This window comes from Quercus lobata, chromosome 1 (genome assembly GCF_001633185.2).
Source record: "Quercus lobata isolate SW786 chromosome 1, ValleyOak3.0 Primary Assembly, whole genome shotgun sequence".
Classification (NCBI taxonomy): domain Eukaryota; kingdom Viridiplantae; phylum Streptophyta; class Magnoliopsida; order Fagales; family Fagaceae; genus Quercus; species Quercus lobata.
In genome coordinates, this window is record NC_044904.1 from 46,793,746 (window position 1) to 46,813,775 (window position 20,030).

Here is a 20,030-nt window from a genome sequence, read left to right on the forward strand (position 1 = left end):
ATATTTTAATAGATTGATTTTCAAAAACAGTATTATTTGGCCATTTTCGCCATATTAAAGTAGATAAAATAAGTTTTGGTGAGTTAAAATAGCATTTGATTTAGCACAACTAATGCTAATACTCTTAGGTGTTCCCAAACACAATGATGTAATGCTTCCTCTTCTTATATTCATGGTGGCACAGATTTTCTCCATTCAATTCCTTTTACTTTCGAAATTCTTTGTACTTATTTCACAGAATACGCTAGAATCATAACCTTGATGGGGAGCTGCTTATCATTTCAAAACACAGCCAAAAACAAAAATTAATTCAACTGAGAGCACAAATGTCACACGGTATCAGGGAAAGGAAAATGTCCCATATGCTATTCACAAAATGGAGAGAATAAAATGCCAAGTTCGGTTCAAATAAATACAATTCCAATCATTCATAAAGACTCATGGTTACTATAAAGTTTATTGTTGCCAGAACTCAAATCCGACACCAGCTGAATGCAGCAAGAATAATTGCGCCCCCCATCTTTATAATATAAATGTTACAGACATCGAACAAGATATATATGTCGAACCCTAGTACAAAATCTGTGGAAATCAGACACAAACCCTATCCACTGAAAGTTAAAACTATGGAGAACTCTTAAAGCCCAAATAAATTGAAAAAGATAGGTAAAAAAATTATCAATCCAGAGCCTGATTGAGAAATATTTAGCATTTTTGTAAATACAAGACACCAAAAATGAACACACTATCTTGAAGCCTAGAAAGCTGCACCCACTGTACACCATCCATGTCCAAACCCACAAATTGCTTCTTTTTCTAAAATCAAATGCTGTCCGGACACAATCAATCCATTTGAAGTTTCGAAGAGGTGCAAATTAGCTCCAAGCTTCAAAGAATTAGGTCAACATAATGCTTTGCCCGAGAAAATGGGGCCGCACTTCATCTGTGGTTAACCATGACTTCAATTAAATATCAGACAGTGCACAGATGACTAACAGTATTGAGGCAGACACACCACTATGAAGAGGCACATATTGCAAACAAGTGCCAGCAGAGAAAAAACATCTGCTGTGAGAAACATATTACACTTGATACTTTGACAGCTTATCCTTCACTGGGGGCTCCAAAGCAGACATACATTGGTCCCATGCTCCATTTCTAAGCATCTGAAAAATTATATATTCATATGAGTAAATCAATATTATAGTCTTATCTATGCCCCCCATTTGTAACCACAGAAAATCTTTAAAAAAAATAATAAATGTATATATACTTTTGAGTCCCTAAAATTTGTCAAGTTCTATTTCAATATCTGAAATTTGAAAAGTTCTTTATTAGTCCTTAACAGATAGTAAACGTACCAGTTAATCTTCTGTAATCTTGCCATTATAACAAAATGCTACATGGCTTTGTCAAATTTTGCCACGTAAGCAAGAATTATAACGGCAAGACAACAGAACGACTAACAAGGTACATTAATTTTAGGGTCCAAACCTTTTTTGCCTAATAAAAACTTCATCCCTGCCTTGCTTAGTTAGTTAACACTACACAGTTTTTTTTCTTTAAAAAAAAGTAATTAGTGACAATCAAACAAGAATTTAACCTACAAACAAAACAAAAAAATAAAAATCTAAAACTAAACAAAAATCTAACAATGTCAAGGGATATATACACAAAACACCCAAAAATAGAACAATTAGGCACTCCAAGTTATTCAGCCAAGCCTATTGAAGAACCAATTGTTATAATACATCAATTTGAAGCTGGAGGCATATAGATAAATCAAATATTTCAATAAGGATGCTGCCAACAAAAGCAATGCGCTAACCTGTTTATAACCGCGCAACACCTCGCAAATATCATTATGTAGATCTTCACTCCTTATTTCCTATAGATGTACAAAATGTGACACCATTGAGTTTTTTTTTTTTTTTTTTTTTTATTAAGTGACACCATTTGGTTTTTTGTTAAAAATACAAAACATCAAAATATATCTTAAAAGGAAGGCCATCCTTACATGCCAACTTGCAATAGCTTTGCACATGAAAACAAGTGAGCTTAATGCCCCTGATGGATTTGCTTTAACCTGACAACATTTAAGGAAACCCATGCAACATTTTAATTACTGATACTTTCTAACTATAAATTCATTAAGAAATTATTGGCATACCATGGCACATAGACCTCGGAAAGCATCCTCCTTTTCAATATCGTCGCGTATCCTGCACAAATTAATTGACCATCAGAAGATGAAGGTACCCCATAGTCGCACTTTCGGGTCATTGTTCTGAGAGCAAAGTAGATAAGTTTGCACAAGCATCAGTCTTGTCTAAGGCTGTTCAACAATCCTAAAAACCAGATGAAACCAACTGACCCAACCAGCCTGATATTAACACAGTTGATTATTAAAAAAAAGGGGGGGCAGTTGATTTTAGGTTTCTGGAGTAAATCATTCAGGTTTTTGTTGGTTTCAGGTTTGAGTTTAAAATTTAGGTTTTCAATTGGTTGTTGAACTTTATGAAAATCCACCCAAGTAACCCAAACCAACTGAAAAAAATTATAAACGAGCCCTTTTTTTCCCCACATGGCTTCGTCTCATTAGTCCAAAGAACTCCCGGAATCCCTCCTCCACCCCCTTTTTCTCTTAACTTCTCCACATCTCAGACTCTCTCTCCAACCCTTGACCATTGATCCAGTTTTGGTAAAAGTGCAAGGCAAGCACTCCCCTTAGAGCCTAGACACAAAGTGCAAGTGCGAGTCCAATTGAAGAGTGAAGCGCACATTTTTAAAAAATATAATGTGATTATTTGAAAATAATTATTAATGAGCAACACAACAATCAAGTGATCAAATAATCATTTAAGCTGAAATATAACATTTTATATCATTCTCTTAATCACTTATTCAATTGATAAGTAATTATCAATATGAGTCTAAGACTCTAAGTACACATTTCATTATATATTCAACAGCAACCACTAAAGTAACTAAACAATTATCACAAATAAATTAAATCATACTTTCTTCTTTCATGTATGAACTTGAAGTTTCAGGAAATAGCAGTTTTGGTAGCAAGAAGAAAATTCAAAGGGACATGTGTAAAGGTGGAGGTGATGGGCTTTAGTGTATAGTAGTTTATATACCAAATCAATGGTTTATTTCAATAGTGTTAAAGATCAGATGGCTACAATTCATATTTGGTTCATTTAAAATATATATATATATATATATACATCCCATAAAATAGAACATTGAGCTGATCGAAAAACTCCAAAAGGCGCACTTCTTCAAATACGCTTCGCTTTAGCACTTTGCACTAAGCACACTTTTACCAACACTGCTTTGATTGCCTCACTTCCTCTAAATACTTAAGCAACTATGTGCTTCAATACAAAGTACCCAGGAGAAAATGGGTTCAAAAGTGAATCTGTCGTTATATCGATGAGGATCATGAGGTGCAGACAGCCAACATGGCCAGGTTACTTCCCCAAATGTTCTGACTGTTGTGAGTTTTGCATTCTTTAAATTTTTGAACCTGGGTTCTTGAAGTATTATTGATTTTTGGTTAAGTGATCTGATTGGTTTGGGTTTAGGTTTTTCTCAAGTTGGTTCGACATCCAAAATGGGCCAACTATCAAGCCCACCCCGATAACCCAACTGGACACAACAGTAAAAAATTGAGGTGCATTCGGTTTCATCTGATGGATCAATTAGCATCAGGTGGGAACTTTCCCAACATGAAAGCTTTTATTTAGATGGTGAGTTGATACTAAACCCGACCAAACCCAACCCATAAGCACTCCTAGTCGTGTCACAGGGTTTTGGTATGAATAAATAAGGCTGAAAGCTGGATTGGATTAACCAAATCTGACTTTTGAAAGATCATTGTCTTTCATAGAGTCTTCTTTCATTGTAAAAGCAGTTCACATAGTTCGTAGAATATGACATAACCCCTTCATTAGTACTTTCTCAACAAGCTAACTCTCCCAAATGTAACACTTACTGCTTATTCACTTGGTCAAGGAGAAGGTTATCTGTTACTGATATTTGGAGGCCTAAAGTAAGAGTTGTGTGTGATTTAAAAATGGCTAATTCACATTCCTTGGGGTCAATTCTGAAAGAGAGAAAAAAATTTTGAGTAAAACAATTTCATTGAAATGAGAAAATTACTCTGGCACACAGTAAAGTGTATTAGAGAAACTCCTAGAGAATTACAATCTAAAATTTAAAAGATTAACAAATTCTAAAAGAAAAGAAGAAATAATTAGGGTAAATAATTTAATATTCTCATCCAATCATGTAAAGTTAAGCAAAATCACCATGAGCTCTACACTCGTTCATTATTCTTTTCTGTCCAAATAATCCACATCATAATTTTACTCCTTGTAGCCATACCAAAGTAATCAATTTGGAATGGCTGGAAAATTCCAAACTAGTTAGTTGACTGGAATGAATTACCCCAACCCCCACCCTGCTTTCCATCTCGGCCTAAATTTTGGTCCATTCCCACCCGTTTTAGTCCATTCCAATAAATTTCAACCGGTATGATGATTACAGCCAGTACATGAACAAAACATTAACATGATTTTTCATAATTTTTTCTTGATTTTGATATTTGAAAGTTGGTGCTATTAGGCTACGTTATTGATTCATCCTATATTATTGGGATCCGTGTTATCTAATGAGATATTATAAACTTTATTGTTACGTAATGATGATGTCTATTATTTGGTTTGAATTGATAGTTTGATATGGTATAAAACTGACAAAAATCTAGGTATATTTATTTTGAATTAAATACATATATATATAATAAAAATAAAAATAAAAATAAAAAATAAAAATTAGCAATAACCCAAAAATGGTATGTCGGAATATACTAGTACCAAAATATTCCATTCCAATAGACAAAATGGAATGGTCATTGGAATGAAATTAACAAATTTGAGCTATACTAGTTCTTTTTCCAACAAACGAAAAGTTCTAACACCATCTTAGGCATCACCTGATTAATCCAAAACAAAAAAAAAAAAAAAAAGACAAATGCCCAATGCTCTCTTGCTACCAAACTACGAAGCAAAAGATTATCTACTATTTCCCCACTTTCCTTGGACAGGCAACAACTACAATAGTCCCTTAAGGAGATTCTCAACTATCAAAGCCTTCCCCAGTGTAGCTGTCCAAACAAAAAGTACTACCTTATGCAGAACTTTTGTCATCCATGAACTTTGCCATGGGAACCCAAGCTCCCAATTACCTCTCAAACTTCAAGAGGTGATCCAAACGAAAATGCCAGTGGAGAGACACAGTAGCCCTCAAAGCTGAGAAGGTGTGGGAGGACTTGAAAAGATATTTGGGTTTGCAATTTCATACTAAGGACTTGGGTTCTCTTTGTTATTTTCTAGGTATTGAAGTTGCTCGTTCCTCTCAAGGTTTTTTTTTTTTTTTTTGGGTCTCAACGGAAGTATGTTCATGATCTTTTGTCTGAAACTGGTCACTTGGGTGCTCATCCTGCTGATACTCCTATGGATTCTACTGTTAAACATGATGGCAAAGTGAACTATTTAGTGATGTTGGTCGATACCGCTGCTTGGTTGGGAAGTTAATTTTTCTTACTCTTAACTCGTGGACATTACTTATGCGGTCGGTGTGGTTAGTTGGTATATGCATGCTCCTCGACAACCTCACTTTAATGCTGTTTGTCATATCGTATGTTATCTGAAGAGGGCACCTGGATGAGGACTTTTGTACAAGCCCTCTCCTTCTGTGTCTATGACAGGTTTTAGTGATGCTGACTAGGCTGGTAGTCGTTCTGATTGGCAGTCCACATCTGGCTATTGCACTTTTGTTGGTGACAATCTTGTTACTCGGCACAGCAAAAAGCAGAATGTTGTTGCTCATTCTAGTGCTGAAGCCGAGTATAGGGCTATGGCTCATACTGCTTCTGAGATGTTATGGGTTCAATTTCTTCTTCGTGACTTGGGTGTTGGTGTTCCTACTCCTATGCAGATGCATTGTAACAATCAGGCTGCTATTTATATTGCTAGCAATCTTGTGTTCCATGAACGTAGCAAACACATTGAGGTCGATTGTCACTTCATTCAGGATTTATTGATGAAGAAACAGATTGTCACCACCCTTTTTTGTTCAGATGATTGGTTGGGTGGTATTTTCACCAAGCCTTTAGCTCATGCCTCCTTTCAACAACTATCTTTCAAGCTGGGCATGTTTAATTTGTATGCTCCAGCTTGAGGGGGAGTGTTAAGAGTTATTTTCTGGTTACTTGTTCTATTAGCAGATTAATAAGGGACTATCAAAAAAAAAATAGCATATTAATAAGGGTATTTGTGTAATTATGCTATAAACCCTAATATAAATATATTCTAAGGTGAAGGCTGACAGATGTTACCTAAACCTTATTTTCTTCACTGTTGCTCTCTCCCTTTTCCCCTTCTTAATTCTCTAACCTAATAAGCCAAAACCTTATTTTCTTCACTATTGCAGAGCCCTTTATTTTCCCCTTCTTCTTAACTCTCTAACCTAAATTTCTATAGTTTACAATTTAACTGGATCAAACATCAAATTTAACAATACATGATAACCTCCAACATATAAAGGGAAAGAATGATTTTTCTCTGGAAAACAAATCAATAAAAAGGAATTACACAGTGGTAATCTCTAATACTTAATTTTTACACACTGCTTTTAACCTATTGTTATCAACAGTCCTTCGACCAAATGCTCCCAAATTTCTGTGGCAGCTTCCCTCACTCCCATTCATGTGTATCAACCCTGATTTGTCAGCCAAGGGCTTGTTTGATTCAGATTACAAGATTGGCACATTTAGGGCTAGTTAGTTACAAGTTAGTTACTAGTTAATGGACTAATCTTAGTTAGAGTTCAAGCACATCTAAAACACTGATCACACATTAATTCTTGGGAGCACATGCTAAATTAGTAAGCCAATAAGATTTAACCATGTGCGGCCAATTGGAACAGGGCAAGTGATGTATAAATAGATGCTTGGAACTCATTTGGATCATTAAAAGAAGAATAGTCATTTTGATCCTTAGTCTTGTTTTCTCTCTTGTTCTCTTGGAATAGAGATTCCCTCGAAGTAATCACATATTGGAGAACTCTCTCAAAGAAGTCACAATCCTTTCCATCACTCATCATATTTATGCAATACACTCTTTATTAACCAACTTCATACTTGCAATCCAAAATCCTAGTTGCAAATTTCTTCCAGAAACCTCATCAATTATCCTCACTCCAATATTCCAATGCTATACCAAAAATTCCCGAGGCCCTAAACACTAACTCTAGTCTTCAATCTACCAAATCTCACATCAAACAACAATCTCATCTCATTTCCAATCTATAACCAAACCATTGAGGCTTCCCAATCCTAAAACCTAGCCTCCAAATCTCTAGAACCCTCTTGAATTCCCTCAAGGAACCAAAATCCCAAGTGTGTTCCTAACATCAAAGGGGTTTGGCCACAGATAGAGAAGAAAGGCAAGGCAAAAGAGTAAGGGGAAAAGGAGGGTGGAAGCAAGCCCCCAAAAGATTTAAGACTTGGTTTTGATTTACATTTGTTTCAACATAAAATAGTTTCCTAGAGAAAATACGCTCTGGTAAAGGAAAAAAAAAAAATAATAAATCTTATTGTTTGGTTGATAGTTGAGAACCTGAAAATAATTTTCTACACTTTGGTTGCACTGAAAATCTATATATTTAAACCAACACTCACAAAAAGACAGTAAGCAGCGGTGGTGGGATTTTTATCTTTCTTTTTTCTTTTATCTTTTTTTCCTTTTTCAAGGGGAGGTGGTGGTGGCAGCAATGCGAAGAGATGTAACGGTGGCAATGCTGCGGGGGGAGTGCGGGGGGGAGGGGAGATGATGGCGGCAACAAGTGAGTGGAGGGTTGGAGGTGATGGTCATGGCAATGCAGGAGGGAGATGGTGGCAATGCAGGAGTGGAGAGAGGTGGTGGCGGCAATCAGGTGCGCAAGGGGGAGGGGGTAATTGCAGGGAAGTAAGGGGGGAAGGGGCTGTGTCAACATGTAACGGAGGAGGGGAGGAAAGTGGTGGCAGCAGCACGAAAGAATGGAGTGGGATGAGGGAGGTGCGGAGAGGGCACAAGATTGGTCTAGAAAAATGGTTTACCCTTTTAAAAGGAATAAACCATTTCTACCATTATGGTATACTTCTCCTTGATAATGAAAATGATTTCCATGTACCTTGGCATAACCCTTTTTCTCTTTGAAATGAAATTACTTACCAAAAAGAAATTAGGTTTATTACTTATTTATTACCAACAAAAAAAAAAAAAAAAAAAAATTTTTACTTAACAATTTTCTGTTGAATCAAACAACAAAAGATATGGAAAACATTTTACATCAAAACAAAGGGAATCTAAGTTTCCCTTTGATTGTCCAGCAAAGGAACCATGTATAAGGTAGTCCAGGACTTGAACTGGAGACTTCATGGGGGTTCCCATGAGGCCAATCAATTGAGCTAACCTGTGCAGGCACCCTCAGACACAATTCACAGGTTGTCCAACAACTTTACAAAGAGCTAATTCAGTGTCAGGATTGGATCATCATTTTTGCCACCTAGAAAGTTACCTGTTACAAAGTAGCATATTTGTATGTGCATGCAGAGACCTACAAGGTTCAAAAAACTTATTGTGCTAGTGTTATGAGTAGAGAATGACTTGAAGAACAAGTCCAATTAATCATCCAGAATATAATTATACGCCCCTAAATTAATTTCAATATGCTTGTTTTACAACCCCTAAAGGAATTCAACTTCCATATAATTATTATGATTTTTGCATCAAGCATATGTAGTAGGAAATGAGCATCTAGAATATTTAGTAGGACGACATATTTGTGTTTGAATTATAAGTCATGTTGATGGTAGTTGAACTAAATTGTAATACCTCCATCAGTAGCTTCAAGAAACAACAGTGATTTGCACAAATAAGTTTCTTTAGTCGGTGCAGACAGAAATACTTACATAGACAAGGCACTGCACCATGCTTGCATAAAATGTTCCATATGTGGTGACACAAGCTCTGGACAAACCCAGGCAAGCCTCCCAAGTGTTATTGCACTATTTTCTATGAGTGACTTGTTGACCTCCTGCTCAGCATCAAGAAATGTGATTAAAGATGACACAATTTGTAGAATACACATGTTCCCAAACAATAATGAAAGAGGATCACCTCCACATGTTGTAGGATTGGAACTAAGCATGAAATAACAGTCATAACAACTGGAGCAATTTCTTGACGAACCTGAAATTAAAAACACATCAAAAGTCAATTACACATAGCAAATGAAGTGGCAGAGTGAATACATTCATGGGCGTTTTTCATCGTAAACAAACATAGAACCAAGAACAAGCACCTGTGTAGTTATAACTACATCTTAAGAACTAAATATATGGGCTACAGGATGCCAGGAAAGCATTACAAACACCAAAATTTGGTGTCGGCATGTACATATAAATGTTAGGATTCCAAACTCTTGCATCTCTGCAATATGGATGCATGTCCATGATCATGCAAACCATCAGAAATATGAAATGAAGGAATTCTAAATGGCACAAATTGCAAAGAACCCAAAGAGCCTAATCAAAGCATGAATACTGTTGATTATAGATGAAGTGTGCCCAACTCAGAAAGATGTGGATTAAATAACAAAGTAGAAATAATATAATCCTCCCAGACCTTACAGAGATGGTTGAAATGCTATTACCCCAGCCCCTTTCTCTTCCCTCACCAAGGCACCAACAGGGGAGGGAAGTGGAGCAGCATTTATCTAACACTAAAACCAGCAAAAGATAAAAATTTTAATGGAGCACAAAGATCTTAACTTACCTTAACTGCTAATTCCCCAATTGACCAACATGCATTATTTGCAACTGAAACAGTTTCCTTAAGCTTAGGACTGGTCTGTACAGAAAATATGTTACATAAATAAGGAGGCTGTCAAGAGTACCGATCAAAAGTCAATACCATTAAATAAGTTTCACTTACCAGTTGCTTTGCTGCAATATCGAGAAACTCAGACAAACGAGGGCGCAAATGAACAGGGCATACCTAATCAAAATCATCAAAGGGCAGTGTATACATTAAAGCTTGAGATAGATAAATTACTTTAAAAGAAAAAATTATAGCTTCAACTTAGCCACTAGCCCTGTTGCCTGTGCTACCTAGCTACTTCATGTTTTTTCAGGAATTCAGTATCTTAAAGTCCTCAGATCCCGCAAGCAGCTCAAGCCAAGGGTTGTGAACCCATCCCAAGGGATGTGCATAAACTTAGGTCATTTAACAGATAAAGATTTTCAACTTACTCTAGCAAGGTCCCCAAGAAGGGCAAAGGCACTCTGACGGACATCAGAAGCATCATCCATGCAACATTGCAGAAGCAGATCTCTTAAATTACTATGTGAAACCTGCAGAGAAGTAACATAAGCACGCATGATCAACCATGTCAATGTACAAGCCATATCATATTTAAGAACTCTAAATACATGAGAAATATCCACATTCCATTCAGATATGCCGTAATTGAAGTCTGCTACAGATGACGCAACTCGCAATCCAACCAAGACAAATATCTAGAGTATTTGGGAAAATTACCAAAAATTATGCCGCAAAATCATCTCTCTCTTCCCAGGAGACAATAAGTTGGCACTATCAAATTTAAAGCAAGAAAATAGGCCACAGTGTTCATACAGGTCCCTATTTGACTATTTTATCCAACAATTACTCATATTTGATGTAATTAGGTGTTTTCGATGCTCGCTCTTATTATATGACCTTACAACCTCCAATCACCTGTCCTTTTCCATGGAAACCTTTGTGGAAATCAAAAGTTCCTATAAAAGTCAGCTTCTTTATTTGGGCAGTGGCGTTAGGGAAAATTTTAACTGCTGATATTTGAGGCGAAAACTGGCAGTGGTGGATTGGTGTTGCATGTGTAAGAGGAGTGGGGAGACTATTGATCACTTACTTCTACATTGCCCAATTGCGCAAGAGCTATGGAATATGGTGTGTTCCCTTTTTGGAGTTCATTGGTTCATTGGGTCATCCCTCATTGTCTTATGTGGGTCATCTGGAGGGAGAGGAATACAAGTACTTTGAAGCTTTTCTTCCTTCAGACTTTGTTAGAATGGGCAAATTCTTCGGGTTTTGTTACCTTCAGGTCTCTACCTGACATGCTTGATTTTTGTACCTTCATTACTGTTTAGTTTTTTCTTTTTTGTCTCTTAGCACACTGCCTGTGTGCACTGTTTTTATCTTTTTTTTCCTTTTTCAATTTTAATGAAGTTTATTACTTATCAGAAAATAAAAATTACTCATATTCGATGGTAAAATCATTTTAAGAAAAATCTAAAAGCCTACGTCAGTATTATATAGAACACCACCAGATAACCCACTAATTAAGGCATAAGTTCTCGTATCATACGTGTTTAACACCCAAGAATCTGATCAATTACTATTTCTGCTTTATTAGACATTTTGGTTATGCATTATTTTCAGATGGAAAACAAAATAGAAAAAAAAAAAAATAACACAATAAAAATCAAAGAACAAAATCAATTAAAACAAGCAGACAGGATGAATTGCACTAAGCTTTATTTCCTATCTTTGCTTGATTAATAAATTTAGGAAAAAGGGGAGTACCAGACTCTCTATCCCACTGCCAAGACCCTCTGCAAGTCCAGAGAGTAGATCAAGACAGCATACAATAAACTCTTTATCATATTGAACCCCCGCCGAAACAGTATCAACCTGCAATAGAAGTTCCAAAAGTCTGGCAAAAATTACAAGACGGACCAGATTTTTGAGGGACTATATAATTCAAGAGAGAAAAAAAACAGATACTATATGGTTTATGTTATGCCATACAGTTTAAAAGTGATGTTAATGCCACAAAAACTTGGAATATTTGCAGTTTCAAAAACTACATGCGTATGATACCAGCATGAATGGTGTACACAGGATTCTGAATAATGAAGATACTGCTGGAATTTATCATACATTCTTTAAGAATTTCACATATTGATTTCTCTAAAGCTACTCTCACCAATTCAAAGGACGCAAATATCTTTGGAGACAAAAGGTATGAATTTTGAAGGTGAGATACACTCAATGTGCTATTTTGGAAGTGATGGTATAGAGTACCTATCTTCCAGTGAATTTTTATTGATAAGATAAACAATAATAGAGCCACCCCAACCAGAATTTTTGAAAATCCAAAATGAAACAAGTTAATGCTGGCTAGGTATCTCAAATTGAAAACAATCATATGCTATCCTTTCTTTCTTCTTTTTTCTTCTTTTTCCCAGTCTAATGTATATAAACCTTATTGATATGTCAATCTGATGTAAATAAACCTTTCTGTCAACATTAAATTCAGACCAAACAATAGGAGGAGGTGGCATTTCCACTAGATATAGTTGGCCAAAAGGTAACAAAGAAAACTAACATTCAACACACAGAGAACTTCAGAGAACTATAAAGTAACAGCAATGATCCAAACAAAAATAAATAAACAAATCAGAACCGCTGATTCATAAACAATCAAGATATCAAATTACTGAAACCTTTGCCAACTGTTGGGTCTGAATGATGTTTATGCACCTCTGAAATACAGGCTCAGCAAATTGAGAGAATCCGGTACCCAATGCCTGGAAAGAAAAAGAAACATATTATTCTTCTGCATTGACACAACTCATAGCTGTAATCCAGATATTTATTTTTGTAGCTCCTGGTTGTAATGTCAATTAAGATAAGATAATATTTTTCAATGAAACAGATATGACAAAGAAAAAGATGAAGTACATGCATGTAAAGCCTAATTTAATCAGATTAGAATGATAGAAGGTTAGGAAAGAGACAGACAGAAAGGAAGGGGAATGGATATTGGTCACTTAAGCAAGACTTTTTCCTAATGACTGGAGCCCACGTAACTGATTCACATTAGAGTTCCAATATTCTCTCTTTTTATTTTCCCTTTTGATTGATAAGTTACACACTCACCCAGTGAGTGTTGATCCCGAGACCTTACACTCCACTTTACTCTTATAAGGAAATGAAGCCCCATTTGAGCTAGAGCTCATTTGCCAATCTTCTCCTTATGTTTAAAAGACCAATAGCTTTATTTGCTGTTATTGATGCATGGAGGAATCGCAAGTGTTCACCCTTTATTTCCACCCAACTGACTGTTACCATGTGAAATTCATACATAAACAGATCAAGTGATTGACATTGATTTACTACAGAATGTTTTTTTTTTTTGGCTGGCCCTAATTTCTAATTAATCTTCAAAGGAGTTTTAGTTGACAGCTGATCCATTTTGAATTAACACTGCTCCATCACAATTTTACATATTTAAACTACTCATTAGCATTCATTCCAAAATGAAAAGAAGGATATCACACTGCAATTCTGCAATTATGATTACAGACAATACTCCAAAATACTGAAGTAGAACATCTAGAAGAATTTTGCATAGCACTGATTTTGTAACAATTCTGCAATCATATGAAATCTCAAAGTCCATTAATTTTGTCCACTAACTACCACAAACAGGTTTTGTAGCAATCAATATCATACGCCTTAAAGCAATCCTTACAGCGCTTAATGGTTTAAAGTAACTGTAGTAGTTAATGGCTACAACAGGGAAGATTAGTACCTTTAACACTCACTTTGCATGGTCACTATCTTTAGATACTTGAGTGATACATTAATGAGCCAATTAAGTAGAGCAAACTCAAAAGAAAATAAAAATACCTGTGCTATAGATGTAAAACACTCCAGAAGTGGAAAAATGTCCTTGTCTGAATTTGAAAGTTGCTGCCACTTTGCAATTAATGGCGGCATCAGAATGTCAAGGTAATTGGGCTGCAAACAACATGATAGTCAATTGGCATAAAACTTTCTTCTAAGGAAATACAGCAAGGAAATAAGCTATAAGTTCAAGTCCTCATTGCATCTATGACATGAAAAACAGAGTGGGGAGGAAAGGGATGGCAAGATTATCTAAACAAAATGATGATACCTGATTTAGCTCCCCTCCAACAGCATCTGCTAAGGTTCCAATAGCATCATATACAATTCTAAGGTTCCGTCTCTGGATATAATGACAAAGATATAATTTAATGCAGACAAAGATTGCACATGATATGATACTAAGCATAAAGCCTAGCGTGAAATTTAATTATGTCATCCTAGCATTACATCTCATCATCGTACCATTAAAACGAAATTGGTTATGGCAAAGGCCAGAAAACAACCTGATATTTTCCAAAAGCACACATAAGGTGCTGCAAAATAATTTCCAAGCGTGGTGCCAACTCCTCTGCAGCCTCCTGCAAATTAACAAACCACCATTGAGATTTAAAGATTTTTTTTATCAATACAATTTATAGATTTTTAAAAGCAATAAAAATATAATATTCAAACTGCATCTATAGAAAGAACTGAACATCATTTATAGCAAAAACCTCTTCCAGTGTTGCAAAAGCTGAACAAGCAGCCTCTTGCACCCGCTTGTTAGTATCCAATATTCTTCGCAATAAACCCATAAGAACCTTGTCAAATTGCTCATATCCTTTTTGATGTCCAATACCCTGAGATAGAAGAAAGACTAGTTGTCAACTTCAAAATCTTCTGCAGCCTTGCACAAAGAAACAGGATAGATTGTAATGGTTCAAACTCTGGGTAAGAGTAATAAGTCATAATCACTTTCACATTAGAAGTGAATCAGAACTCTGTCACATCTATTTTACATAAAAATTAGTGGGATCATACTTCAATGTATTATCAGGTACCAAATTAGCCAAATTGCCTAAGGGTGTGGATACTATGTTAGTTTGGTCAAAATCCCCTGCTTCAAAAGAACTCCATCTGAAGCCTTTACATTGGTCTAGGATATCTCATACAGCAAACCCTTGACAAGATATGATAGGATCCCTCCTTTTTTTAATTTCTAGTCATCAGTGAGAATTAGATTTATTACAGCTAGAACAATTGATGCAATGACATCTAGATCTCACGATTTCTAACCTCCCAATACCCCAATACTCTTACTTTTAGAGCCAATCAGCAACACCAGCAGAGAAGAAAACAATTCTATGGGGTCTGACCCCTATCATTACTCTAATAATTAATCTGAAGTGTCCTGAAAGTTCCGCTGTTTACTAGTCAAAGATTGACAAACAAAATTAAAAATGGTTACTTAAAACTTGATCGACTTCCAGTACATACTATTCTCTGCAGGATTGATATTTAATATCTCCAATAAGTACAGCATTAAAAACTTATTTCTCTGAGACTGAGAAATAAATCCTTCACCCAAATGGTGCCTCCTAAGGGGTGGAGAACAAGGCCTTGTATTCAGTTCAGTACAGTGAATGAGTTTATTTGCCTATCAAAAAGAAAAATCAGGCTCATAGGGATTGCTCAACCTTTCTTGAAAATATAATACTCAGGATGTGCTGTATTTCTAACAGAAAGATCTTTTAGAACATACAGATACTCTTTGCCAGAGGATATCAACTAGAAATAAATCCGTTCTGTTAATCAAGATTTAATTCAAATTTTCCTTGATTCTAAGAATCTTGAAAGCCTTCATACGTCACTCAGTTCAGCAAAAAGCTATTGTAGCCAAATGATGTTGCTGCCTAGCATGAAACACGGCTAACTTTCAGACAGCATATGAATCTTATTTGCAATCACATAGGAAATTGGTTGACAACACAACACCACAGGAGAACTTCACCCTAACTCTACTGGACACACCCTTCAACCATCCATGCAAAAATTGGACCAATTTAACTCATATTGTCAATACTGAGTTTCTCTAACTGACCAATCCCACCTCTGGACCCTAATTCAAAACAATTATATTCTATCATTATGTTCAATCATGCTTCTCTAACTCTTGGCTTCTTTATTCTCTAAAATGTTTTATTCCAAAAAAAAAAAAAAAAAACCCAAACAAACACACTTGAAAGCTTCAACTTGTTATGTATGCCAATCAGCCTACAACAATAACATTTGGAATGCATCAGAAAGAAGACAATAATTATCTCTGACAACAATCAGACAACATAATGGGAACATAATTATACCTCAACAATAAATTTGCTGAAACGAGAAATTGTCCAACATGAAATACTCCGTATCAGCGGAAACTTATCATCTAAAAGAGGGATAAGAAATGTGACAATCTGCAAATGAAAAACATCAATTTGACTTATAAACAAGAACAAAGAATAAGAATTTCTCATATATATCAAGATACACACAATCTTTAAATAGGCACTACACGCATACCAACTGTTGTGATGATCATGATCATGATCATGATATAAAAGTTAAAAAAAAAGACAATTTGACTAAATTCTGTATCACAATTATAGCAAGTCTGTGGTTCCCACGTAGTCGGGAACAAAACAAATAAGCAATTACACAACCAAATAATACCCATGCATAAAACAAAAAGGTTAGTGATGATATAAAAATGATCTCCAAGGAAAACAGGATAGAGAAGCCAGAGAACAGGGAGACCTTTAAATGTATATCACAGCAAAAAGGAACTTCAAAAGCAAGAATAGACAAGCCTAGTAATAAGCACTGAGTGTGTGTGTGTGTGTGCACATGCACACATACGTGCATGTGCACCATATTGGCACCCATCATTATTCTGTAAGTCATAAGCCATCTGCTTCAAACTCACCTAATCAAAATCAGGAAAAAAAAATATATATTACCTCAGACAAATGGGGATAAAGACCATTGATGCAACCTTCAGCGATGGCACCAAGAGCCAAAACAGCAGCTTCCCTTTCTTTCCAAGCTGCATCACCTGTGGTGGACAACTGGGTCTGTAGAAATTTGACAAGTGAAATCATGCATTTGAGGCAGGATTTACTAACTTGAAAGGAAAAACTCTTCTACCACAGGATACTTTTTTATTCAACTTGCACCCAAAACTCACAGATTACATGATTCCTACCTGATGTTACAAATAAAGTAATTTATTCAAGCAATGTTCATTAGTTTAATTGGTCGTATCGGCAGCAATTCAAGCATTTCTCATATTCTTGTATGTATGTGAATGACAATGTTTTCCATGGTACTAGCACATGTTCTGAATTTTATATAAAATTTGGGGGGGGGAGGGGACTTAATGAAGATGCGCAGTAAATCAGTTTCTTAATGACGAAAATAATCTATCAAAACCTAAGAGAATGAAATAGCAGTTTCTTCATTATGGAACCAGGTAATTTTACAATCAAGTACAAGAACCAACTGTACCAACAGTGGCTGAAAATGAATGTGGGATGAGATTAGCACCAAAAAAAAAAAATGAAGATGGGATGGAAGGGAGGGACCGGTGAGAAAAAATAGCTCCTTAGTTCACATCTCTAGTAACGGAGAGGGGGTACCAAAAGGTTGAAGGAAAAGAAAAACATTGCAAGGAAAAGAAGCAATTAAAGCAACATATTCTTTCACAATCAAATCTTTACATCTAATGCCTCACCTGAACTATCGGCATCAATGTTGGAAGAATCTCATCCCCAAACACATTTGAGAGGATATCAAGAGCAGCAGCACTGCATTTCCGTAAATTCCATACATTAACAATGTCATCATCCTGAAATGATTCGAAAGATGTGGTTCAGAAGAATTCACACAGTGATGTCATCTTTTAATCAAGAAAATTTTAGTGAGCTTTATTGAGTCAACTTCACTAGCCAAACAATTTCAATAAGCAAACAGAACAAAGGTGATGTTGCTGCATACATCGTCTTCCACGTCGGATCCATGAAATCGTGAAGAATGGAAACGAGGTTTGAGATCCTGCACAGAAAATTTAGAAGAAAATAAACAATGAATTCAAACTTGAAAATTTTGAGAAGGAAATACCAGTGAAGAAACATATAAACTATAGAAAACCTTAGAACTCAATAATGAAAACATGGTTCTAACCTGATCACGATCTGGGAGAGAACCATCCTCCTGCAACAATAAATTGACGGCGAGTGAATTATGAACTACAGCAACTACCAATTCAAATACACCAAAAACACAAATACCCAAAAAAGTTAACCTCGGCATCCACAAGTGATTCATCATCATCAGCATAAACCATGTTTGACAACAAAATCTGCGAGTGTGATAGATGTGTTAAAAAGATACAGAGAATTGCACCTGACTTCAAAGAAAAATCTCAACATAGCATTAACCATACCGGAATCAGACGTGGCAAGAACTCCCTTAAATTCTCTGGTGGTAACTGAGCATCACAATATGCAGACCTACCAATCACAATCAATATGGAAAAGAAGCTAGTCAATGAACCAAAAAAATAAAAAAATAAAAATTTTACAATGCAAAGGTTAAGGGTTCCAAACAACATAACCCAAAGGCTATAATCTTCCCACATAACAGCTAAGCACCCTTTTTAAGTAACTTAAGTGCTACATGAAAGATGAAACATACGCTTCTTAGCACCCTTTTTAAGTAACTTAAGAGCTACATGAAAGATGAAAAATACACTTCTTTTGCTTTTTACAAGGACACGCACTACAAAAAAACTTTTCAGTTGCTCCACATATATGATATTTACTTATTTAGTAAAGTCCATCAAAGCTGAATGTAGGAACATATAACAGTTAGTCTCTCAGATATAGTTTCCAGATTATTATTTTTTTTATTGCATTTCTGCACTAGGGGAAAAAAAAAAAAAAAAAGCCACAACTCTTACTCCAAACACAACCCTGAAAGTTGATATTGCATATGAATTCCTAGACAGACAACAATAACAATCTTGCACAGTAATTAAGTTCAATACAAGATCATAAGAACATTCTAAAAAACTTGATCCAGAAGAGAGCAATCTTGAACAGGGTTACCTAACTAATTTCAGTTTGAATAATAAGCTAAACTGACGCAGGACAAATAGATGAACTAGTAGTCAACAGCTAGGCTTGCTTGGAGCAGCACTCAGCGATAGAAAGCCACTAGGAGTCGGCACCTAGAGTTGGCTAGAGTCTGTACCAAACCATGGAGACAATTTCAATAGAAATTTTATTCATCAAAATAATCTCTCTAATAGGATAACAAGACTTTACTTTTATAGACTATTAAACCCTAATATCTAACTGAAGTAGGAAACCCTACTTACTGAATTACAAAAAAATAACCTTGCCTCTAGCTTCTAGGAAATAAATTATCAATAACCTAATAAACTACTAGGACCAAAAATAAAAATACAATCAACTTGCAAAATAAAATAGATTTCCCTTTAAGCCTTCCACATAATCCTCTCCTGATTGGAGAAAACTCGAACTCGTGTTTTAAAGTGTGGAAAGATAAGAATTCTGACACTAGATACTTACTTCAACTCAAGATCACTATTGAGAGCACCGAGAATAGAAAAGCCTTACATTCCACCACATCATTAAATTAATCTAGAATTACAAAATTGGTGTGCAGAATGAGCATTGCAAATGAGACCGTCTTTTTTGGAACCATAGGAAGGACCATTATATCAATCTTTGCCACTTCATCAAAAAATTTATCATCATGCACAATGGAGCACTGATCAGTAGCATGTTCATCAAACTTAAATTTCACATCATGCACGCCCTCTAGTGCTTTACTCCCTTGTGGAACCCTCTCTTCATCAAGTCTAATGGAACCATCCTTCTCAACGATAGGCAACATATCTGACTCTTCAAATGGCTGAATTAAATCTACTACACAACTCAAATATCTCACCTTGCAGTTTAGGTTCTACAGTAGGTTCTCACTACACGAACGTTGAAGCAACATTTTTTAGAACTTTCTATCTCAACACACAATTTTGGTGGCTCAATTATATTGTCTCTTGTGTGTAAAGTGTTGCCTTCAAGGTTGTTGGTCTTTCTTTGGAAGTACTTATCTACTTACATAAGTCATGTGTTCATTCATTTGAGCTCTGCAACCATGTCTTCA

At 35.7% G+C, this 20,030-nt stretch overlaps 1 protein-coding gene across 1 annotated transcript in view; it reads right to left on the reverse strand.

Moving 5' to 3' along the window:
• Nucleotides 1-344: 344 nt before the first annotated feature.
• The window catches only part of LOC115991218 (transportin-1), a 30,534-nt gene continuing 10,848 nt past the window's right edge, over nt 345-20,030 (reverse strand). The window contains exons 8-29 of the mRNA XM_031114959.1: nt 18,283-18,349; nt 18,142-18,198; nt 18,021-18,050; nt 17,835-17,891; nt 17,572-17,685; nt 16,799-16,912; nt 16,157-16,255; nt 14,528-14,653; nt 14,318-14,392; nt 14,083-14,154; nt 13,815-13,925; nt 12,626-12,709; nt 11,703-11,810; nt 10,367-10,468; nt 10,050-10,112; nt 9,891-9,965; nt 9,234-9,305; nt 9,026-9,150; nt 2,171-2,222; nt 2,018-2,086; nt 1,829-1,888; nt 345-1,166 (exon numbers count right to left, since the gene is read on the reverse strand). Of these exons, the coding sequence (XP_030970819.1) occupies nt 1,083-1,166; nt 1,829-1,888; nt 2,018-2,086; nt 2,171-2,222; nt 9,026-9,150; nt 9,234-9,305; nt 9,891-9,965; nt 10,050-10,112; nt 10,367-10,468; nt 11,703-11,810; nt 12,626-12,709; nt 13,815-13,925; nt 14,083-14,154; nt 14,318-14,392; nt 14,528-14,653; nt 16,157-16,255; nt 16,799-16,912; nt 17,572-17,685; nt 17,835-17,891; nt 18,021-18,050; nt 18,142-18,198; nt 18,283-18,349 (1,816 nt within the window). The 3' untranslated portion in view covers nt 345-1,082. The remainder of the gene's footprint in view (nt 1,167-1,828; nt 1,889-2,017; nt 2,087-2,170; nt 2,223-9,025; nt 9,151-9,233; nt 9,306-9,890; nt 9,966-10,049; nt 10,113-10,366; nt 10,469-11,702; nt 11,811-12,625; nt 12,710-13,814; nt 13,926-14,082; nt 14,155-14,317; nt 14,393-14,527; nt 14,654-16,156; nt 16,256-16,798; nt 16,913-17,571; nt 17,686-17,834; nt 17,892-18,020; nt 18,051-18,141; nt 18,199-18,282; nt 18,350-20,030) is intronic.